Source organism: Capricornis sumatraensis, chromosome 1, assembly GCF_032405125.1.
Source record: "Capricornis sumatraensis isolate serow.1 chromosome 1, serow.2, whole genome shotgun sequence".
NCBI classification, from domain to species: Eukaryota; Metazoa; Chordata; class Mammalia; order Artiodactyla; family Bovidae; genus Capricornis; species Capricornis sumatraensis.
Window position 1 is genome coordinate 37,529,027 of NC_091069.1, and position 25,843 is coordinate 37,554,869.

The 25,843-nt window shown below is 40.2% G+C and overlaps 1 protein-coding gene across 1 annotated transcript in view; it reads right to left on the reverse strand.

Annotated features, from left to right (window-relative positions):
* CAPN13 (calpain 13) overlaps window positions 1–6,147 on the reverse strand; it is a 55,169-nt gene extending 49,022 nt beyond the window's left edge. The window contains exon 1 of the mRNA XM_068981028.1: window positions 5,950–6,147. Coding sequence (XP_068837129.1) covers window positions 5,950–6,147 — 198 coding nt within the window. The remainder of the gene's footprint in view (window positions 1–5,949) is intronic.
* Window positions 6,148–25,843: the final 19,696 nt, after the last annotated feature.

Consider the following 25,843-nt stretch of genomic DNA (forward strand, 5'->3'; position numbering starts at 1 on the left):
TTTTCTGATTCACCAGAATATTAAAATTAAAAAACTGCAAATTTTGCCAAGTAGTAACAGAAGGATACTTTAACATTCTGAAGATTAAATGGGAATTATTTCAAACCAAAAATCAGTCATCAACATCAAGTTCATGGACAAACACTAGAAGTGTGTGCATCAAAGTTGGGCACAAAACTAGCATTTTTTGTCTCTTTTTCTGAGCCACCCGTTCCTTCCTCACCCTGGTTTAAGAAGAGTCCTGGGCAATCCCAAAAGAGCAAAGGAAGGAGGAGACAGAAATCATACCCAGAAGCATTTCAGTCTGCTGGGCCGGCTTTCTGAGACCAGGCCCTCAGAGAAAACAGGTTAATATGCTTGGAAGATAAAAATCCTCTGGCTCTGGGTAGGTGCCCTGTCACCACGTGGGCCGGGTGCACCATGACGGCAAGGGGCTGTGGCAGGACTGGTGATGGGCAGCCTCCACCCCGGGAGTGACTCAGAATCACCCAGAAGTTTTGCAGATATGCAGGCTGCTGGATGTAGGTCAGTGGAGGTAGAGTTCAGGATCTACATAGCTCCTCCGGTGATTAAGTGATTTATCCTAGGTCACACAGGAGGCAGGCTGTGCGTTAGACACTCCACCCACAGAGTGCCTTTGCCGTGGACCACACCAGCAGGCAGGGTCTTCAGTATTTTCTGATTCTCTGACATAGATTGGCCCTTTGAGGCCTCTGCAACATCATCCGTACAGAAGGAAGCTATGATGGTTCATTTTATGTGTCAATTTGACTGGCTCACAGGGTGCCTAGATATTTGGCTATGCATTATTTCAAAGGAGTGCTTCCAGATGAAATTAGCATCTGAATCAAGGGACTCAGTAAAGAAGACTGCCCTCCCCAACGTGGATGGGCACCATCCAAGCTACGGAGGGCCTGAACAGAACAAAAGGTAGAGGAAGGGAGAATGCACCCCTTCTCTACCTGACTGCTGCCCAGGGGCTGGGGATGACGTCATCAGCCCCATTGGTTCTTGGGCCTTCCCGTGTAGGCTACACTACACCACCGGATCTCCCGCGTCTCCAGTTTGCAGACAGCGGACTGTGGGATGTCTTGCCTCCATAACTACGTGTGCCAATTCCTCATAACAGATGAAGTCACAGGCTATATCTGTGCAGTTACTATTGGTTATGTCCTATAGGAGATCTCGACCTCTCCCCTCTCTGCATCCACACCCACACCCATATCTGAAGTGGTATGACAGGCACTCCACTGCAGTCATCCTTGGAGGGGTCTTTCTAATGTGGCATCACTTCCTATGTTCTGGACAATGATTCCTGTGTTCTTTTCACTAGCTCCTCATGCCCTGCCCCAGACGGTTGCTGCTCTGGGATGGGGAAACACCAGGCTTAGCGTGCTGGCCTTCAGACACAGCCCCTTTCAGCCAGTGACCAGAGTTCAGGCAGGGCCAGGTGGCAGCGTCACTCCCTTTTCTATTTTTTGTTAGAGAACTTTGCTTTATTGGAATCAAAGTTCTTTGGTGCTGTGCTAATTGTCTGTTGCCGTGTTCTCTGTCTGTTGCCTTCTGTTACCTATTGTTAACCCCTTCCTTTCTGGGACAACTTATGTTGGAACCAAGATGAATCACATCTAGTAAATGGTCCTTTCGCAAACTCTGCTCTGGTTACTTGGAAGATGAATGTTGTCATCTGGGTAAGTGACATGCTGGGCTTGCCACAGGCCAGAATCCACAGTGGGCCTGGGTGCTGAACCCTGAACCTGTTTTGGGCCCACAGCCCATTCTTCAGGTGTGTAATGAACATGTTTTTCACTAGAGAATGAAGACAAAGATGAAATTTCAATCTCTTACTCTGACATATTGGTGACCCTGCTGTGAAGACCTATATCTACAATTCTTTGCTTTCCAATATGGTAGCGACAAGCCATATTGGCTACTTACATTCAAATTCAATTAAATCCAGCTCAGCTGGTAAAGAACCCGCTTGACAGTGTAACAGACATGAGAGACATGGGTTCAGTCCCTGGATCAGGAAGATCCTCTGGAGAAGGAAATGGCAACCTACTCCAGTATTCTTGCCTGGAAAACTCCATGGACAGAGGAGCCTGGGGGTTACAGTCCATGGAGTCACAAAGAGTCAGGCATGACTGAACATGCATACATAGCCTGATATATTGGCAACTCTGCTGCGAAGATCTATGTCTACAATTCTGTGCTTTCCAATATGGTAGCCCCAAGCTATATTAGCCACTTACATTTCAATGAAATTAAATCTTCAACACCTCAGTCACACTGGCCACATTTCAATTGCTTGATACCAACATGCGACTAGTGGCTCCTGTATTTGCAGAAAGGACATTTCCATCCTTGCGAAAGTTCTTTTGGATGGTGCTGATCTATTGAATGAGGATAATATCATCTGGGCTTCGCTAGTAGCTCAGATGGTAAAGAATCTGCTTGCAATGCATGAGACCTGGGTTCGATCCATGGGTTGGAAAGATCCCCTGGATCTCCACTCCAGTATTCTTTCCTAGAGAATCCCATGGAGAGAGCCTGGAGGGCTACAGTCCATGGGATTGCAAAGAGTCAGACACCACTAGCGACTAACACACGCACAGACAATAGCATCTTCCTCAGAGGCCTGTTATGGCAACTAAATGAAATGTTGTATGTAAGGTGCTTAGATTAATACTTAGCATAGAGATATGCTTGATAAATGGAATTTGATATTATTCATGAGATAAAATTTTTAGAAGAAAGTGACTCTACCAAATTTAGTTCAAGGAAATCTCATGTAGAGTCTCTGAGTACAGGCGTAATTCTCAGCATCTCTCCTCCCGAGGCTGGGGCTGCAGGAAGCGTTGAGGAGGATGAGGAGTTGGGTCCTTTCAGCGCCTTTTGCTCTGGGCACAGTCACAGGCATTTATGGAACCTGACTGCCTGCTGGCCAGGGGAAGGGAGGGTCTGGGGAGTGGGTTACTGATTCCTTAAACCCAGAAAAGCTGAAGGAAGCAATGGGAGGAGCTTCTACAGTAGCAAAATGGATCAGGTTTAACTGTTAGAGAGAGAGGAGGTAAGAAGAAGGAAGAGGTAGACAAAACGAGAGAGAGCATAAGCTACATGGGAAACAACCTTTCTTCTTCGTGTAGAAAGCCAAGCCTCGTTTCATGTCCCTGACTCTCGCTCTGTTGCTGAACCTACCAAGCCTGAGTGAGTACTTGAGGTAGGATGATATCCATGCTGGTTTAGCAGTTCCCTAGAGTATGATGCTTTCCCATTGTCTAGAAAACACAGAATGCAGAAATGGCCTAAGGAGCTTTGGTGCCACCTCAGCTGCTATATACCTGAAGTTCAGGGGATGCCAGTCAGGTCTCTGGCCAGGCACTGAGCAAGCTTTAGATTGGGAGGCACCCTTCTAACAGAGATAGACAGCAGAATGTGAGAGGACACTGCACACTCCCTGCCAGCCTCCTCTGGGCTCCCCAGATGGTTTCCTCTGACCCACATTTCTCCTTAAAAGTGTCTGCTGAAATTGGCTGAAGACTGGAACTGAGATGACTGGACAGTGAAAGCCCAAGGAATCCTAGGGGATGGCCCCTGTAGCTGCTACACTATGCCATCCCTCTCAAATTAATCGGAGTAACAATAACTAGTGTTTAGTAAGTTCTTACAATGTGCTAGACAATGTTCTATGTATTGTCTTCATTTATTCCTTAAAATAATCTTGTTAGGCATTGGTACCATTTTTATCCTCACTCTTTTCACCTAAAAAAAATGAAAAGAAGGGCAGAACACAGACAGAGATTGATTCCTGGTTACTCAGACAAAGCAGGAGATTCTATTGATGCACAAGATATTATTAGTAGCAAACAGGAGCCTAAAACACAATATGAGGGAAAGTGCAGTATGGGGAGGAGGGGGTGCTTTCCAGTTGGCTCAGTGGTAAAGAATCCGCCTGCCAATGCAGGAGATGCAGTTTTGATCCCTGGGAAGATCGCCTGGAAAAGGAAATGGCAATGCACTCCAGTATTCTTGCCTGGAGAATCCCATGCACAGAGGAGCCTGGTGGGCTACATACAGTCCATGGGGTCACAAGGAGTCACATGACAGCAACTGAGGATGCAGGCACATAGTATGTGAAGTCAGAGATTTTAGTTTAAATCCTGCTCTATCCCTAACTATGTCACATTGTGCAAGTCACATCACCTGTCTGAACCTGTTCCCTCATAAAACTGGGAAAGAACAAAAAACAGAGAGAGAGAAGACATATGGAAAGCTCTGAAAAATACAAGTGTTGAGTGCTGCCAGTTGCGATAAGGGATACAAAGAAATATCCTCATATACATTTTAAAAGAAATGTGGGAATGAAAATTGATCCCCTGGTAGAGTTTTTGGATGGATAAGCTTTTGGGTGAGATGAAGAATTGGAGTAAAATGTACTTGGCCCCTGGCTGCCTCTGCTATGGGTTCCTGGAATGGTTCTGTGTGAGTCATTTCATTTCTGTTTGCCTCAGTTTCTCCTTGACCCCAAAAGACATCACAAGTTGAGATGTTGCTGGAATTAGATAATAAAAAACTCAATCCTTTCTAAATAAAAATGTTATAAATCCAACACTACAAATATAGTCTCACATCTATTCCTCAGTACCTTGTGGGGGAAAAAAAAACATTCTAAAAGAATCTCATCTGAAAATAACAAAGGGAGGAAAAATATAATCCTTCCAAGCTTCAAATAGAGTTCTCTGCCCAGTTCTCCTTAGGAGTGAAGTCCAGAAGAGAGTCACTGGGGACTTGTTGCTTCTGGCTGGTGAGATGGATCCTAGAAGTTTGAAGCACCCTCATCTTAACTAAGCAGCATCCTCAACTCCATCAGATCCCCACTCACCCTCGCCTTCCCCAAAGCTACAAATCGGTCCTGAATTAGGACAAGAGATGGTTACTCCAGGGTTTATGTCTTGTTCCATCATCAGAAAACATCTATTCTGTATAACCTAACCTGGCTTCATTGAGTGTGTTCCACAGAGTTCTTGGCGTTTCATTCACATTCAGTAACCCTGGTGATATTATAATCATTAGCTTACTAGACATTATACTCTGCCCTCTTGTTTTAGGTTCTGCTGTCTGCTTTTGGAAGCATGAACAGGATGTTTGAGCATCAGTGCCCTCAAAGTGGCCCTTAGCCAGGTCCTTTGTATCGTTGAAAATGACGACACGAGAATGTTTAGTGGACTGAGAAATTTCCCTTGGAGCTTCATGTCCTGAAACTGGAGTGAGATGGTTCTAGAAAAACCAAGAGGGCTCACTTGGCTGCAAGGTGGAGTTAGTGGTCATCTGTTGGGGTTGGGGAGTCAGGGGGTTTGAACATTGCCACAAAATATCTCTTTAATTTTACAACTGATGTCTAAAACTCTTTCATAGGTGATCAGCCTTTACAAGACTAAAAATACAAATACATGTGAGAGAGGCAAGGCAACTGTTGAAATTCATCCTATTGTACAAGTGATTGACATGTTATCTTCCCTTTGAGTAAACTCTAACTAGGAAAGAAAAAAGAAAAAGACAGTGATACCTGAACAGAATAAAGAGTGATGAACACTGACAGAGGGGCTCGTTTATGGAGATGGAAGAGACCCTACAGCTACTACTACAATCCTCATACCTTTGCTTCCCCATTTTTTATGTGGGAATCCTGAGGCATGTAACCTAGTGATATGCTGTGTTAGAACTGTGTTAAAACCCAGGGGTCCTGTTTCCTGGTATAGAGTCTTTCCATCCCACTGTGGATGCAACACTATAGCTGAGGGGATCAGACGAATTTCAGTCTCCTTCCAGTTTGGTTTGGGCCAGCCCTGAAAACAGGGTTTCAAGCCCATCCTTTCAGTGGGAAGTACCATGGGAGACAGTCGAAGGGCCCAGGAGATGGGCATGTCCCTGGTGGGGAATTTCACTCACCTTTGGCCGCATCCAGCTTAGGTTGGAGAGGTTTTTTCCCTTGAGGAGCTGCAGACCTATGGAATAAGTCTCGGCAGGGAATGTCTCATCCTCAAACAGCAGCCCTCTGTTTAGGCAATGATCCCACAAGGAGTAAAAGTCCTGCTCCTTGAATTTGATGATGGGGGTCTTGGCTGGAAACTGCTGGTTGTGTGCCATGATTCTTCCTAGAAGAGGTACCAGATCTTTCCTTTTGGGTGAGAAAAAGAGGTATTTTTAGGGATAAGCTGTCAGGGACTTTGCATCACTGGATGTGAGCCCTGGAAGGCATTCAGATGTCTGCCACCTTCACAAGTGAGACTGGAACCAGGTAAGTTCTGTCCCTGTGGACCCAGCCAGTTGGTGGGGGGTAAACCCAGACTAGAATCCAAGAAAACTTCCTTCCAGGTCAGTTTTCAATCTGCCTACTTCAGGATGCTTTTACATGCATGAGAGACTATTTGCACATTAATGAACATTTATTAAATACTGACCTTGTACCAGGCACTTTTCTGAATGCCGGTAATTCAAAGATAAATATGACATGATATTTATCCCCTGGAGGCTCGTTATCAAGTGGCAAAATATATTAGACATTTCAACAACTAGCTATCGTTCAACAGAAATGGTCTACTTAAAAATGTGTAAAAAGTCCTGTCCTGTGGATATAAAGAGGAGGACCTAGGAACTGCCAAGAGATGTTTCTCCCACGAGTTCTCACCCTGCAATTGGCCTTGGGGGAAAAGAATTTTCCAGGTGGAGAACTGGTAGGTAGATTAAAAAAAAAAGTTCCAGGACTTCCCTGGTGGTCCAATGGCTGAGACTTTGTGTTCCCAATGCAGGGGGCATGGGTTTGATCCCTGAGGAGAACTAGATCCCACATACCACAACTAAGACCCAGGACAGCAAAATAAATAAATAAATATATATATATATATATATATTTTTAAAGTCCCTCCCGAGTAGCAAGTACATGGAGGACCAGGAGTTGGATTGGAAAGGTCATGGGTGTTAGAAGGAATGGGAGGGGCTGGAGGGTCAATGGAGTGGGAGTTGGGGATAAAGAATGTTGCCAGACAAGGCCAGGAAGGTAGGTTGGAAAGCTGGATTGTTTTTGTTTTCTACCCTTCAAGCGCTGCAGGGCCATTGAAGATCCATTTGTGGGATTACAGAGCAAGTTGGAGGCCACGCGGCAGAGTGGAGAGGGTCTGAGACAGGGCGGAGGTTGGGAGGCTGCTGCATTTGTCCTTGGGAAGGTCAGTGTTACGGCAGTGGTCATGAAGATGGTGGAGAGAGAGATTCCAGAGTCATTTTATAGGTAGAATATATAGGGCTTGATATAGGTAGAATATGGGGATGTGGGGTAGGAAAAAGGAAAGGCAGTGTGATGAACAATCAAATAAGTTTTGAGTTTGCTTTCTGCTCTCACCACCTACATATCCAGTTCTGCAATCATGAGTTAGTATTCAGCCCTGTGAACCTATTTCTCCACCTGCACAGGTTAATGATACCAGTCTTGGAGTGTTTATTGCTGTATTAAATGAGGTTGAACCTAACAGACTGAATAATGCTCAGTCACTTCAGTTCAGTTCAGTTCAGTCGCTCAGTTGTGTCCGACTCTTTGCGACCCCATGAATCGCAGCATGCCAGGCCTCCCTGTCCATCACCAACTCCCGGAGTTCACTCAGACTCTAGTCATGTCCAACTCTTTGTGACCCTGTGGACTGTAACCCACCAGGCTCCTCTGTCCATGGGATTCTCCAGGCAAGAGTACTGGAGTGGGTTGCCATGCCCTCCTCCAGAGGATCTTCCCGACCAGGGGATCAAACTCATGTCTGCCTGCATGGCCTGCATTGCAGAAGGATTCTTTACCCACTGAGCCACCTGGCAACAGTAGGCAGCCAATAAATGCCAGCGTCCTAATTTCTCTGAAGAGAAGTCAAGGAAGTCTGGGTTTTCTTGTTCAGGAAGCTACAGGGGTGTAACTGCTGCCATTTAACAAAATGTGTATCACATCCTCCATCTGCTAGACAAGCTGGCTTGGACCTGAATCCACACTTACTAGCTGCGGGACTTGAAAAGCCTGTTTAGCTCTTAAACTAGTACTTTTCAAGCTTCTTTGACCAGAGTCTGTTAAGGTGACACAAAAGACCCCAAGGTTCATATGTCCTATCCATACCTACTTCACAGTGAAAAAGCAATCAAATGATGACAAAGAACTAGAGAGGAACATGAACAACTCATAAAGAAAGAATATGAGCTTATAAACAAGATTTCAGATCACAGAAAAAATATGCAAACAAAAAATAATTTATAATTTTCTTACAGTTAATATATAATAGTATATTGCAAATTATTTAGATAACACAAATAAATACACAGAATAGCACCAATGAAGTATCACTGCACACACATATTTAGAGAGAATTATATATACAATTGCCTAATAAATGAAGTAAGAATAACTTATATGTAAACTACTAGGTTGGGCCATATGAAAGCAAATATGGGCAATTTTATTTGGTTTAGTCCTGTATGATATATACATTTCTTCATTCTAGTTCTTGGAAAATAACAGGTGAAAATATGTCAGTGTACCTCACCACTCACTATAGGGTTAAGAGGAAAACCTACAACAAATTATGTAAGAGTGATAAAGCTGAAATAACAGTCAGGTACAATTCAAGAACAAGAAAATAATAGAATTTGGTTTCCAAGTAAAGACAAGGCAACGACACCTGATAAGGGAGAGTTGTGAAAATTGTGGGTCTGCCAACGCTGCACATGCTCAGGGATGGTGGAACCAATACAGCACCGCCAAGCCATTGACCTATGATTATGGGACTATTCTTAAGCAGCTCTTAATTACAGCTAAAAATGAGTCAGAAGAGTTTGGCTTGACTTCTCCACGAGAATCTTTAAAAAAGGCTTTCTGTTTGGGGATCAGATCCAGGCTCATCTGCAGGGCCCTTACTGCCCACTGCTGGGCAGTGGGCTGGGTAGCTTTAGGAATCGCCTTTCTAAGACTCTCTTTCCTCTTTTGTGAAATGGAGATGACACTAATAGACAAGCTATAGAGCTGTGGTGAGACTCAGATGAAACCATGCTTGCTGAATGTTTAGCACTGACTGATCAACAGAAACTGGCCACTGATCAGTGGTTATTAGCACAATTAACATTACTATCATTTTGGCCATGAAAGGACATGCAAAAGTCATACACCCTGTAAGAGGAGGACTTGCTCTTATGAATGATGGGCCAGGCCCAGAAGGGCCAGCATGGGTAAGGGTCAGGAGTGGTACACCAGACCCGTGTCCTTGGCTTTGCCACTGCTCTGTATCCACTAACCAAGAGCGCAGTGAGGAAGGAGAAGACTCTGGGGGCCAGGCGGCAGACCTGGTTCCATTGCCACCTGGCCCCGTTGCTGGAGGAGGTGGTCTGCTGCTCCAGGAGGGAGGAGAATACTGATGGGAAGAGAGAATAGGCTGGAAGGGAGCCTCCATAGGCACAGATATCACACCTACTGGGTTCACCTTCTTGCTCTCTGAATTGGTAATGGCTTTGCCAGGGAAGAGCCTGTAGACTTGCTTTCTTGGGCATGAAGGGTTTACAGAAGTTGACAACATCTCCCTTTTGCGTGCAGTAGAAAAGGCCAAACAATATTTCCACCTGTCACTTTGGCAAGGACTCTTTGGCTAATTCCTTTTCTTCTATATCATACTTGCTTCACGTTGCAAAATAAACAAAGGCAGGAGAAGACTCAGCTATCTTAGAAACAGAAAGAAAAAAAGAAAGATGGAAGGCCTACCTGATAGTCAGAATGTACCTAGTCTTGCTGCTGCAGTATCCTATGGACCTCAAAATGAAAATGGCACAGGAGAAGCTAGAAAAATGGCAAAAAGAGTTGAAATCAAGTTCTTTTTTAAAACTGAAGTATAGTCGATTTGCAATATTGTGTTAGTTTCAGGTGTACAGCAAAGTTTTTTTCAGACATATATGTGTATATATATATACATATATGTCAGGTTATTTTCCAATATAGGTTATTATAAGATATTGAATATGGTTCCCTGTGCTCTACAGTAAATCCTTGGTGTTTATCTGTTTTACATATAGTAGTTTGTATCTGTTAATCCCATACTCTTAATTTATCCTTCCCCCTCTGGTCATCATAGGTTTGTTTTCCATGTCTGTGAATCTTTCCTGTTTTATATATATATTCACTTGTATTAATTTTTAGATTCCACATATAAATTATATCATATTTTTCTTTGTCTTATTTACTTTTTTAGTATGATATTCTCTAGGTCCATCCATATTGCTGCAAATGGCAATATTTTGCGGGCTGAGCACTATTCTACGGTATATTTATATATCTTTTTAAACCATCTGTTGATGGGCGCTTGGGTGCTTCCGTTTCTTGGCTATTATAAACAGCACTGCTATTAACAGTGGAGTACATGTATATTTTTGAATTAGAACTTTCATCTTTTCCAGATATAAGCTCAAGAGTGGGATTTCTGGATCATATGGTAGCTTTATTTTTAGTTTTTTACTGGTTTTCATAGTGACTGTACCAATTTACATTGCTACCAACAGTTTACAAGGGTTTCCTTTTCTCTGCACCCTATCTAGCATTTATTATTTGTAGACTTTTTAATGATAGCCATTCTAACATAAAGAGAAGATGGACGAAAATTAAAAGACTTCAGAAGAAAAAAAATGTCCCAAAGTTAAATGACTTCAGAAGATTCCAACTCAAGTTTTTATTCTGCCCCTTATCAGTCATATGAGCCCAGGAATGTTTTCTAAACACTTAGAACTTCAGTTTTCTTTTCTGTCAAATGGGTACAATGATACTTTGTTGAAAAATAAAATGAAAAGATAGGTGGGATGAGATATAAATCATGAAGCATTATACAAAGAAATTAATTTCTTATTTCTCTGACTCCAATAAACTTGTCCTAAACTTTCATGCATTTCTACCACTCAGAGATGGATAGCTGTAAGAATACATGGGCTTCTTTAGTGGCTCAGATGGTAAAGAATCTGCCTGCAAGGCAGGAGATGCGGGTTCGATCCCTGGGTTGGGAAGATCCCCTGGAGGAGGGCATGGCAACTCACTCCAGTATTCCTTCCTGGAGCATCCCATGGCCAGAGGAGCCTACAGTCCATGTAGCCCATGGACAGTGGGCTACAGTTCATGGAGTAGCAGAGTCAGACCCAAGTGAACAGCTAAGCACAACACAGCACGGCCAAAGTCTTTAAACTTTACAAACAATTGCATTTGTTAGTTTTTAAAATAGGCCATTTTGATATATACGAGAATAGAGCTACCCTGTGTTCGAGGTCAGGGGCAGCGCCCGAGAGGAGCTTCCCTGTGTCCGAGGTCAGTGGCAGCCGGGAGGAGCTACCCCACGTCCGAGGTCAGGGGCGATGGAGAGGAGACACCCGCATCCGAGTTCAGGGGCGGCAGCTGGGAGCAGCCACCTCATGTCCAAGGCCAGGGGTGGTGACCCTGAGGAGCCACCCCAGGCCCGAGGCTAGGGACAGCAGCTGGAAGGAGCCACCCATGCCCAAGGCCAGGGCCTGCAGCTGGGAGAAGCAAGCTGAGGAGCGATGGCTACACAGGCACAGGAGGGCCTAGAGGAGCTATCCCACATGGAAGGCCAGGAACGGTGGCGGTAAGGAGATACCCCTCATCCAAGGTAAGGAGCAGTGGCTGTGCTTTGCTGGAGCAGCCGTGAAGAGATACCCCCACCTCCAAGGTAAGAGAAACCCAAGTAAGATGGTAGGTGTTGCAAGAGGGCATCAGAGGGCAGACACACTGAAACCATACTCACAGAAAACTAGTCAATCTAATCACACTAGGACCACAGCCTTGTCTAACTCAATGAAACCAAGCCATGCCTGTGGGGCAACCCAAGACAGGCGGGTCATGGTGGAGAGGTCTGACAGAATGTGGTCCACTGGAGAAGGGAATGGCAAGCCACTTCAGTATTCTTGCCTTGAGAACCCCATGAACAGTATAAAAAGGCAATATGATAGGATACCAAAAGAGGAACTCCCCAGGTCATTAGGTGCCCAATATGCTACTGGAGATCAGAGAAATAACTATAGAAAGAACGAAGGGATGGATCCAAAGCAAAAACAATTCCCAGCTGTGGATGTGACTGGTGATAGAAACAAGATCCGATGCTGTAAAGAGCAATATTGCATAGGAACCTGGAATGTCAGGTCCATGAATCAAGGCAAGTTGGAAGTGGTCAAACAAGAGATGGCAAGAGTGAACGTTGACATTCTAGGCATCAGCGAACTAAAATGGACTTGAATGGGTGAATTTAACTCAGATGACCATTATATCTACTACTGCAGGCAGGAATCCCTCAGAAGAAATGGAGTAGCCATCACGGTCAACAAAAGAGTCCGACATGCAGTACTTGGATGCAATCTCAAAAATGACAGAATGAACTCTGTTCATTTCCAAGGCAAACCATTCAATATCACAGTTATCTAAGTCTATGCCCCAACCAGTAAGACAGAAGAAGCTGAAGTTGAACGGTTTTATGAAGACCTACAAGACCTTTTAGAACTAACACCCCAAAAAGATGTCCTTTTCATTATAGGGGACTGGAATGCAAAAGTAGGAAGTCAAGAAACACCTGGAGTAACAGGCAAATTTGGCCTTGGAATGCGGAATGAAGCAGGGCAAAGACTAATAGAGTTTTGCCAAGAAAATGCACTGGTCATAGCAAACACCCTCTTTCAACAACACAAGAGAAGACTCTACACATGGGCATCACCAGATGGTCAACACCGAAATCAGATTGATTATATTCTTTGCAGCCAAAGATGGAGAAGCTCTATAAAGTCAACAAAAACAAGACCGGGAGCTGACTGTGACTCAGATCATGAACTCCTTATTACCAAATTCAGACTTAAATTGAAGAAAGTAGGGAAAACCGCTAGACCATTCAGGTATGACCTAAATCAAATCCTTATGATTATACAGTAGAAGTGAGAAATAGATTTAAGGGCCTAGATGTGATAGATAGAGTGCCTGATGAACTATGGAATGAGGTTTGTGACATTGTGCAGGAGACAGGGATCAAGACCATCCCCGTGGAAAAGAAATGCAAAAAAGCAAAATGGCTGTCTGGGAGGCCTTACAAATAGCTGTGAAGAGAAGAGAGGCGAAAAGCAAAGGAGAAAAGGAAAGATATAGGCATCTGAATGCAGAGTTCCATAGAATAGCAAGAAGAGATAAGAAAGCCTTCCTCAGTGATCAATGCAAAGACACAGAGAAAAACAACAGAATGGGAAAGACTAGAGATCTCTTCAAGAAAATCAGAGATACCAAGGGAACATTTCATGCAAAGATATGGGCTCGATAAAGGACAGAGATGGAATGGACCTAACAGAAGCAGAAGATATTAAGAAGAGGTGGCAAGAATACTCGGAAGAACTGTACAAAAAAGATCTTCACAACCCAGATAGTCATGATGATGTGATCACTAATCTAGAACCAGACATCTTGGAAAGTGAAGTCAAGTGGGCCATAGAAAGCTTCACTACGAACAAAGCTAGTGGAGGTGATGGAATTCCAATTCAGCTGTTTCAAATCTTGAAAGATGATGTCAGCAAATTTGGAAAACTCAGCAGTGGCCACAGGACTGGAAAAGGTCAGTTTTCATTCCAATCCCAAAGAAAGGCAATGCCAAAGAATGTTCAAACTACCGCACAGTTGCACTCATCTCACATGCTAGTAAAGTAATGCTCAAAATTCTCCAAGCCAGGCTTCAGCAATACGTGAACCGTGAACTCCCTGATATTCAAGCTGGTTTTAGAAAAGGCAGAGGAACCAGAGATCAAATTGCCAACATTCATTGGATCATCAAAAAAGCAAGACAGTTCCAGAAGAACATCTATTTCTGCCTTATTGACTATCACAATAAACTGTGGAATATTCTGAAAGAGATGGGAATCCCAGACCACCTGACCTGCCTCTTAAGACATCTGTATACAGGTCAGGAAGCAACAGTTAGAACTGGACGTGGAACAACAGACTGCTTCCAAATAGGAAAAGGAGTACGTCAAGGCTGTATATTGTCACCCTGCTTATTTAACTTCTATGCAGAGTACATCATGAGAAACTGATAAGCTATGTCAGTTCAGTTCAGTCACTCAGTCGTGTCCAACTCTTTGTGATCCCATGGACTGCAGCACACCAGGCTTCTCTGTCCATCACCAATTCCTGGAGCTTACTCAAACTCATGTCCGTTGAGTTGGTGATGCCATCCAACCATCTCATCCTCTGTCCTCCCCTCCTCCCACTTTCAATCTTTCCTAGCATCAGGGTCTTTCCCAATGAGTCAGTTTTTCACATCAGGTGGCCAAAGTATTGGAGTTTCAGCTTCAGCATCAATGCTTTCAATGAATATTCAGGACTGATTTCCTTTAGGATTGACTGATTGGATCTCCTTGCAGTTCAAGGGACTCTCAAGAGTCTTCTCCAACACCACAGTTCAAAAGCATCAATTCTTCGGCTCTCAGCTTCCTTTATAGTCCAACTCTCACATCCATACTTGACTACTGGAAAAAACATAGCCTTGACTAGATGGATGTTTGTTGGCAAAGTAATGTCTCTACTTTTTAATATGCTATCTTGGTTGGTCATAGCTTTTCTTCCAAGGAACAAGTGTCTTTTGATTTCATGGCTGAAGTTACCATCTGCAGTGACTCTGGAGCCCCCAAAGATAAAGTCTCTCACTGTTTCCATTGTTTCCCCATCTACTTGCTTTGAAGTGATGGGACCAGATGCCATGATCTTAGTTTTCTGAATGTTGAGTTTTAAGACAACTTTTTCACTCTCTTCTTTCACTTTCATCATGGTTTTTTAGTTCTTCTTCGCTTTCTGCCATAAGGATGGTGTTATCTGCATATCTGAGGTTATTGATATTTCTCCCAGGAATCTTGATTCCAGCTTGTGCTTCCTCCAGCCCAGCATTTCTCATGATGTACTCTGCATAGAAGTTAAATAAGCAGGGTGACAATATACAGCCTTGACGTACTCCTTTCTTGATTTGGAACCAGTCTGTTGTTCCATGTCCAGTTCTAACTGTTGCTTCCTGACCTGCATACAGATTTCTCAGGAGGCAGGTCAGGTGGTCTGATATTCCCATCTCTTTTAGAATTTTCCACAGTTTGTTGTGATCCACACAGTCAAAGGCTTTGGCGTAGCCAATACAGCGAAGTAGATATTCTTCTGGAACTCTCTTGCTTTTTTGATGATCCAATGAATGTTGGCAATTTGATCTCTGGTTCCTCTGCCTTTTCTAAATCCAGCTTGAACATCTGGAAGTTCTCAGTTCATGTATTGTTGATGCCTGGCTTGGAGAATTTTGAGCATTACTTTGCTAGCATGTGAGATGAGTATAATTGTGCAGTAGTTTGAACATTCTTTGGCATTGCCTTTCTTTGGGATTGGAATGAAAACTGACCTTTTCCAGTCCTGTGGCTGCTGCTGAATTTTCAAATTTGCTGGCATATTGAGTGCAGCACTTTCATAACGTCCTCTTTTAGGATTTGAAATAGTTCAACTGGAATTCCATCACCTCCACTAGCTTTGTTTGCAGTGATGCTTCCTAAGGCCCACTTGACTTTGCACTCCAGGATGTCTGGCTCTAGGTGAGTGATCACACCATCATGGTTATCTGGATCATGAAGATCTTATTTTTATATTTCTTATGTTTATTCTTGTCACCTCTTCTTACTATCTTCTGCTTCTGTTAGGTCCATACCATTTCTGTCCTTTATTGTGCCCACCTTTGCGTGAAATGTTCCCTTTGTAACTCTAATTTTCTTGAAGAGATCTCTAGTCTTTCCCATTCTATTGTTTTCCTCTATTTCTTTGCATTTATCACTGAGGAAGTCTTTCTTATCTCTCCTTGCTATTCTTTGGAACTCTGCCTTCAAATGGGTATATCTTTCCTTTTCTCCTTTGCCTTTAGCATCTCTTCTTTCTTCAGCTATTTGTAAGGCCTCCTCAGACAACCATTTTGCCTTTTTGCATTTCTTTTCCTTGGTCATGGTTTTGATCACAGCCTCCTGTACAACATTATGAAGCTCCATCCATAGTTCTTTAGGCTTTCGTCTATCAGATCTAATCCTTTGAAACTATATCACTTCCCCTGTATAATAGTAAGGGATTTGATTTAGGTCATACCTGAATGGTCTAGTTGTTTTCCCTACTTTCTTCAATTTAAGTCTGAATTTGGCAATAAGGAGTTCATGATCTGAGCCACAGTCAGCTCCTGGTCTTGTTTTTGTTGACTGTATAGCACTTCTCCATCTTTGGCTACAAAGAATATAATCAATCTGATTTCAGTGTTGACCATCTGGTGATGCCCATGTGTAGAGTCTTCTCTTGTACTATTGGAAGAGAGTGTTTGTTATGATCAGCACGTTCTCTTGGCAAAACTCTGTTAGCCTTTGACCTGCTTCAATTTGTTAGCCTTTGACCTACATAAGCTATGTAGACTATGAAATATCATAATCTCACGAACACTCATGATCCTACCACCAAGGTTATGAACACACCAATACTTATGAAGGTACTTGTGCTTTCCTCTCCAAGAGGAGGCCAAAACCAGAATGTTGTATTTATCATTTTCTTGCTTTTATTGAAAAACAGGTTTATCACATATTTATGCATTTCTATATTGAATTATTTTACTTTTCCTTATTTTTCAGCTTTTAAAAATTATAGAGAGGAGTTCCAGTTCCTTTATGGCAATATAAGAAGCCCCCTATACAATCTACCTGTCCTCCTGATTATAACTGTAACTATAACCTCTGGAAACAATAAAAACTGGGAATCTGAAAACAAAAGCTGGCAAATTGTACAGGGGAGTCAAAACTTGGAGAAGAAAAAAGCAGGAGGGTGAATTTCCAGGTCTTTGATTTTTCCCTCTTATACTTTTGCTATGAGGACGGGGCTCAGTCATCAAGTGTCCCAGTACAGATAACTGAAGCTTTGATGGACACCCTGCTGTTTTTCTGGGAAAGGAATTCCTACAGACTTGGGGAGAAAGACTCTAGGGAAAAGAAGCCAAGAAGAGAGGGCACTAGAGAATGAGATTGTCTAATTATGTTAGCAAGCTTGCACTTGTTTTAGCCTAACCTATCTGTATTATAGATGTGTGGTCCAGAGCCAAATCAGTACAGCAGAGCTTTAAAGAAATAAATTGATATTTGAGTCACTTTCCACAGAAGGTGAGCTAGAATGTATACTCTGAACTTAATAAAATTGATTCCTGCTCCTAAAAATAATCAACATTCCCCAGAAGATTATAACAGAACACAAAATCTATCCAACATAACATCCACTTTGTCCAGAATATAATCTCAAACTTCTCAAAATAAAAGAACTAAGAAAAGCTGACTTATTTACAAGAGAAAACACAACTGACAAATGAGAATGTCACAATGATTTAGATGTGGAAATTACAAAGAAAAGGTTTTAAAGCAACTACGAAACTATGCTCCATGAAATAAAGGAAAGCACACTAGAAATGAATGATAAGGTAGGCAATCTCAATAGAGAAACAGAAGTTATTAAAAAAAGGAAACAAATCGAAGCTAAATTTTGAGTTTAAAAATATAAAATCTGAAATAAAAAATTCACTGGATGGGCTGAAGAGCAGAAGGAAGGTGACAGAGGAAAGAATATGTGGAATGAGGGAAAAGATCAATAAAAAGTATCCATCCCAAGAACAGACTGAATAAAACATTGAAAATAAAGTAGAATATAACCACAGGGAGACACATGATGTAATATCAAAATGTCTGATTTATGTGTAATTGAAAACCCAGAAGGAGAGGATCAAGATATCAGGGCAGAAAAAGTACCTGAAGAAATAATGGCTCCAAACTCCCCAAATTTGATGATGAGTTTATGAACTAGAGAAGCATGCAAAGTCAAGAAAACCATAACTAGACACATCATAATCAAGCTGTTGAAAACCAAAGATAAAGAAAGAAGTTAGAGAAAAGAAAGAAAAATTCTTGAAAGAAGTTAGAGTAAAATAACACATTAAACAGAAAGGAAAAATGGAGACAATACTGACAAATTTCCTATCCAAAGCCATGGAGGACAGAAATCAGTGGAGTAACTTTAAAAGGCTGAAAGAAAGAAATGTCAACCTAGAATTCCATATCCAGTGAAAATTTCAAGAATAAAAATAAAGACATTTCAGATAAACAAAAATGAAGAGACATCATGCAGAGATATGTCTCAGAAGAAATAATAAAAGAAGTAATAAATAAATAATAAAGAACAGTAATAAATCATAAAAGGGAGTAATAATAGGGAAAACTGAATTTTCAGAAGTGGTATATAGTAAATATCTTAATAAATATATAAGACTATTTTTCCTCTTAAATTCTTTAAAATACATATTTGTGTAAAGCAAAAATTATAACATTATCGGGAGAGATTTTAAATATATGCAGGTATAATTCATATGATAACTATAACATAAGGAATAGTGGAAGGGAATTAAAGGGATGCATATAGTTGCAAATATTCTGCATTTTAGAATGCAATGGTACAATAGAATGAGAAAGGTTAAGTATATGCACCCTAATTCCCAGACAACCACTAACAAAAAGAGATATACCCAAAATCCAATAGGCAAATTAAAATGGAATACAAACACATATTCAAATAATCAACAGAAATCAATTAAAGTGGAAGATGGATAAAACAAATAAAATAGACCTAAATCCAACTATATTAATAATTAAATGTTAATTTAATTCCAGTAAAAGTCAGAGATTGACAGTAAGACTAAACTATTTTCTGCCTATTAAAGACATACTTTAAAAGCAAAGCCATAAATAATTTGAAAAAAAAATGGACAAAAAGAAATATAAGTGGAAAAAAGTAATCATAAGAAGGCTGGTGTGAATGTTTTTAGTAGATTGATTAGTCAGACTTCATAACAAAGAGTGTTACCAGGGATAAAATTACCAGGGACATTTAATATTGGTAAAAATACATCAGAAAGAAATAAAATCATAAATGTGAGCTAATAATAGAAACTGAAAATATAGAAATCAAAACTTAATAGAAGTAAAGGAAGACAGGAACAATACCACAATTACAGTGAAATTTCATCATCTAGTAGCGTGCATTTTTCATCATCTAGTAGACAAACTAGACAAAAACATTAGTGAAACAGAATATCTGAATAACGCAATCCATCATCTCAGTCTAACTGACATACATACTACTTTATACATATAAACTGTAGTATATACTTTCTTTGCAAACATGTGATACATAATCACCAAAATAAACAATACGCTGAGCCATAAAACACTATTATTTCCAAGGATCGAATCTCAGTATTCTCAAACCACAACAGAATTAAAATTAGAAATTAATAACAATGTTTAAGAAAACCCCAAATATCCAGAATTAAACACATTTCTAAATAATCATGAGTCAAAGGTGATATCATAAGGGAATTAAGAAAACTCAAAAGAAGCAGAAGGCAGTAAATAAAGACAAGATCAGAAATGAATGAAGGAGAAAAACAGTAGAGAAAATGAACAAAGCAAAAGCTGCTTCTTTGAAAACATAAACAGAATTGACAAACCCAAAATCAAATGAGGAAAGAACAAAAGAGTGAGAACACAAATCACCAATATCATCACTGATAAGAGTTCTTTCTCATCACAGATTTTATAAACATTAGAGATCTCTATGGTTTTTCCAGTAGTCATGTATGGATGTGAGAGTTGGACTGTGAAGAAGGCTGAGCGCCGAAGAAGTGATGCTTTTGAGCTGCGGTGTTGGAGAAGACTCTTGAGAGTCCCTTGGACTGCAAGGAGATCCAACCAGTCCATTCTGAAGGAGATCAGCCCTGGGATTTCTTTGGAAGGAATGATGCTAAAGCTGAAACTCCAGTACTCTGGCCACCTCGTGAGAAGAGTTGACTGATTGGAAAAGACTCTGATGCTGGGAGGGATTGGGGGCAGGAGGAGAAGGGGACGACAGAGGATGAGATGGCTGGACGGCATCACCAACTCGATGGATGTGAGTCTGAGTGAACTCCTGGAGTTGGTGATGGACAGGGAGGCCTGGCGTGCTGCGATTCATGGGGTCGCAAAGAGTCGGACACGACTGAGTGACTGAACTGAACTGAACTGAAGAGATACTATGAGCAAGTTAAGGCCAACTAATTTATAAGTTATATGACATGGATACATTTCTTGAAAAATATAAAATAAAAATATAAATTTACCAAAGTTGACAGGAAAAGAACCTAAATAACCCTATATCTAATCAAGAAACTCAATGTGTTATCAAAAGCTTTCCCCCAAAGAAACTCTCAGACTTAGGTGGTTTCACTAGTGAATTCTATTATACTGTCAATGGAAAATAGCACTAAGACTATAGGCTTCTTCAGAAATGAGAGGAGAAGGGAAACAGTGCTGAATGTATTTTGTCAGGACAGCATAACACTGACAACCAAGCCTTGTGAAGGAATCCACCCCCACCTTGCCCTTCACCAAATTATGAATCACCATCCCTCGTGACCAGAGATGGCAAAGATCCTCAAAAATTTTTAGCAAACCAAATCCAACAATGTAAAAAAGAAAAAAAGGTAGTACATCAAGACTGGGTTGAATTTATTTTAGGAATGTAAGGTTGGATTAACACTTAAAAATATCAGTGCAATTAACCGTATTAAAAGGCTAAAAAGAAAACCAATAATTGAATTAGAATTATTTCACAAAATTCAACATATATCTGTGATAGAAACTTTCAAAGGAAAGTTACCTAGAAAAAGTAGGTAACCTCCTCAAACTGATGAAGGACATCTATGAAAAACCTACAGCTAAAATCATACTTAATGATGGAAGAGAGTATTTTTCCCTTTCGATCACAATCAAGGCAAAGATGCCCACTGTCACCACTTTTAGTTAACATTGTACCAGAGGTCCTTGCCAGTTCAATAAGAAAATAAACAGCAAAAATATTGGAAAGAACAAAAAAAGATCAGAAAGAAGAAAAAAATGATCCCTACTTGATATTTGGAGTTCAGAAACAAAATCTACAAGATAACTATTAGAATTAATAATTGAATTTGAGGTCACAAGATACAAGCTGCAAACAATAGGAAAATAGTAGCATTTTATTATATATGCTTGGGGAAAATTTTAACTAAAAACATCCAAGCTCTCCATATCAAAATTACAAAATATTGTGACAAGAAATTAAATAAGACCTAAATAAACAGAAAGATAGATCAGGTTCATTGATTAGATGGCTAAGTATTACAGTTCTTCCAAAAGATTCAATAAAATCCCAACCAAAATTCTAGCATGCTCTTTTCTTAGAGATTAATAAGCCTATTCTAAAATTTGTATCTAAACACAAAAGGCCTAGAATAACCAAAGAATTTTTTAAAAGGAAAACATTGGAGGATTTAGCCAACTTAACTTTAAAACTTGTTATAAAGATACAGTATTGGCAAAAAGACAGATGAATAGATCAACATGGCAGAGTAGAGAATCCAGAAATAGACCAAAACATATGTGGTCAATTAATTTTTGTCCAGATTCCAAAGCAATTCAACAGGGACAGAAATGTATTTCAAAAACTGATGCTACAGCAACAAGATATTCACTTGGGGAAGAAAAGTAAACACAAACCCTTCCTTCATACAATATACAAGAAACCCAATCAAAAGGATCACAAGGATATTTTGGAAGAAAATATAAAAAATATTTGCAATCTTGGGGTCTTTTATACACATAAATATTAGCCTTATAAGAAAAAAAATGGATAAATAAAACTTCATCAGAAGTGTAAAAGACATCATTAACAAAAATGCAAACCATGACCAGGAGAAAAATTTTCATATGAAGCACATATGTTAGGCAAAGGACTTGTATCAGTTCAGTTCAGTCACTCAGTTGTGTCCGACTCTTTGCGATCCCATGAACCACAGCATGCCAGGCCTCCCTGTCCATCACCAACTACTGGAGTTTACCCAAACTCATGTCCATTGAGTCGGTGATGCCATCTAACCATCTCATCCTCTGTGGTCCCCTTCTCCTCCTGCCCTCAATCTTTCCCAATATCAGGGTCTTTTCAAATGAGTCAGCTCTTCACATTAGGTGGCCAAAATATTGGAGTTGCAGTTTCAACATCAGTCCTTCCAATGAACACCCAGGACTGATTTACTTTAGGATGGATTGATTAGATCTCCTTGTAGTCCAAGGGACTCTCAAGAGTCTTCTCCAACACCACAGTTCAGAAGCATCAATTCTTCGGCATTCAGCTTTCTTTATAGTCCAACTCTCACATCCATACATGACTACTGGAAAAGCCATAGCCTTGACTAGATGGACCTTTGTTGGCAAAGTAATTAATGTCTCTGCTTTTAATATGCTGTCTAGGTTGGTCATAATTTTCCTTCCAAGGAGTAAAAGTGTCTTTTAATTTCTTGGCTGCAATCACCATCTGCAGTGATTTTGGAGCCCAAAAAACTAAAGTCTGACACTGTTTCCACTGTTTCACCATCTATTTCCCATGAAGTGATTGGACCACATGCCATGATCTTAGTTTTCTGAATGTTGAGCTTTAAGCCAACTTTTTCACTCTCCTCTTTCACTTGCATCAAGAGACTCTTTAGTTCCTCTTCACTTTCTGCCATAAGGGTGGTGTTATCTGCATATCTGAAGTTATTGATATTTCTCCCAGGAATCTTGATTCCAGCTTGTGCTTCCTCCAGCCCAGCATTTCTCATGATGTACTCTGCATAGAAGTTAAATAAGCAGGGTGACAATATACAGCCTTGACGTACTCCTTTTCCTATTTGGAAGCAGTCTGTTGTTCCATGTCCAGTTCTAACTGTTGCTTCCTGACCTGCATACAGATTTCTCAAGAGGCAGGTCAGGTGGTCTGGTATTCCCATCTCTTTTAGAATTTTCCACCATTTATTGTGATCCACACAAAGGCTTTGGCATAGTCAATAAAGCAAAAATAGATGTTTTTCTGGAACTCTCTTGGTTTTTCCATGATCCAGCGGATGTTGGCAATTTGATCTCTGGTTCCTCTGCCTTTTCTAAAACCAGCTTGAATATCTGGAAGTTCACGGTTCACGTATTGCTGAAGCCTGGCTTGGAGAATTTTGAGCATTACTTTACTAGCGTGTGAGATGAGTTTAATTGTGTGGTCGTTTGAGCATTCTTTGGCAGTGCTTTTCTTTGGAATTGGAATGAAAACTGACCTTTTCCAGTCCTGTGGCCACTGCTGAGTTTTCCAAATTTGCTGGCATATTGAGTACAGCACTTTCACAGCATCATCTTTTAGGATTTGAAATAGTTCAACTGGAATTCCATCACCTCCACTAGCTTTGTTCGTAGTGATGCTTTCTAAGGCCCACTTGACTTCACATTCCAGGATGTCTGGCTCGAGATGAGTGATCACACCATTGTGATTATCCGGGTCGTGAAGATCTTTTTTGTACAGTTCTTCTGTGTATTCTTGCCACCTCTTCTTAACATCTTCTGCTTCTGTTAGGTCCATACCGTTTCTGTCCTTTATTGAGCCCATCTTTGCATGAAATGTTCCCTTTGTATCTCTAATTTTCTCTAAGAGATCTCTAATCTTTCCTAGTCTATTGTTTTCCTCTATTTCTTTGCATTGATCACTGAGGAAGGCTTTCTTATTTCTCCTTGCTATTCTTTGGAACTCTGCATTCAAATGGGTATATCTTTCCTTTTCTCCTTTGGTTTTTGCTTCTCTTATTTTCCCAGTTATCTGTCAAGACCTCCTCAGAGAGCCATTTTGCTTTTTGCATTTCTTTTTCTTGGGGATTGTTTTGATCCCTGTCTCCTGTACAATGTCATGAATCTCTGTCCATATAGTTCATCAGGCCCTCTGAATATATAAATAACTCATAAATAAAATAATAAAAGGAAGATAATCTATTTAAAATGATCAAAAGATTTGGTCAGACATTTTACCAAGAAGTATACAAAAACAGGCAATAACCAAAATGAAAAATGATCCACATCTTGTCAGTTAAGTGGACATTAACACCACAATGAGATACCACCATACCTGCAGTAGAAAGACTAAAATTAAAAATATTGACTTTACTAAGTATTGGTGAGGCAAAATGGAATGGCTGGAACTTTAACATACCATTGGTGTGTATGTGAAATGATATGTCTACTGAGTGGGATTTCTGGGTTTCACTTGTGCGTATATTCAACTTCACTACATATGCCTCAGAATTTTCTAAGGTTGTTAACAATTTATAATCTCACCAGCGATGTAAAAGAGTTCCTGTTGCTCTGTCTCCTCATTAATGTTGCATATTTGCAGGATTCTTATCTGTATCCATTTGATGGGAGCGAAAAGGCAACCCCTTTCAGTCTTAATTTATGTCTCCCTGAAATTACTGGTAGACCGAGCATCTTTCAAAATGTTTATTCTTGTACTCCTTCTTGTATGAGATGAATATTCACATCTATGCCTATCTGTCTGTAAGTTATATTTTTCTTATGGACTTGGAGGCATTCTCTATTTACTCTGGATATTTCTATTTTGTTGGTCATATGTGTTGCAAACATCTTCTCCCAGTTGGTGGTTTATTTTTTTTCTTTATAATGTCTTTGGATGAATAGAGATATTCATTGTATACAAATATAAACATGTTATGAATCTTTGCTTAGAAGTTTAATTTTTATAAATTGAGCCATATGTTAATTCTTATGGGAACCTAATTTAAGAAACTTTGTGAGAGTTTCTCTTTCTAAAAAGAGGAAGTTCATTTGTAATTTACACATTCATTCCCCAAAGTATTGAGTAAAAATTTTTATGGCCCTATAATAATGTTTTTAAGAAGTATGATATTCACAGCAAAACTCTGAAATGAACTTGTAAAGAAGCACTATGATATTCATAGCAAAATTCTGAAATGAACTTGTAAAGAAACACTTTGAGTACTTAGGAAATGGTGCATGTTTTTCTAGAGGCAAATAGCGCCTTACCAAAATCAATCATTTAACTTTCTCGCTCTTTTTCTTTTTTTTTTTTTTAATTCTAACATCAGACTTCCAACTTTAGAATAATAGAAGGATACCATATATACGGTCAAATGTATATGATTGATTTATATACATATAGATAGATAAAATATATTGATTTTTTTTAAATTGTTCAATAAAAATCATCCTTTATTCCTTATATACAAGATGGTAAAATCAAGCTAGACTGAGTAGGTTGTATGTGTCCTGTAGTATTACATAGAAGCACAGTGCAGCATAGCACAGTAAAGTAAAATATAATAAAATATAATTCACAGTGTGAACCAGAAATCACAGATGAATGATTTCAGATTATCTTGGAGTCATAGTACTGTAATAGTCACAAAACTCTGTCCCTTGCACTAACATTTTTATCTTGGTCCTGGATGAAGATGTTGAAGTGAAAAGGAACATACTTTTCAACACTTTCATCATTTCTAATGATAGAAAGAAAACATTACAATTAACCAAGCAGATGGCAGAGACAAAATTCTAAAGGACCTCAAAATCGAGAAGATGGAACTTAACCAATGAAACTGCAAAGCTGTCTTCACATTTTAAAGTTAATTGCAAGTAAATAGTGAGTGGGCTCTGCCTCGGTTAAATTTCACTTCAGAATTACTTTGTGTGCCTTATTTGACTTTCTGTTTTAAATGAGGCAATGTGGTGAAAGATTAGACACAGTCTGAACTGCTGTCACAGTAGTAAGGAGTTGCTGTGGAAAGGACACTTCCAGCCCCCTAATCAAAGCTGCCCTTGA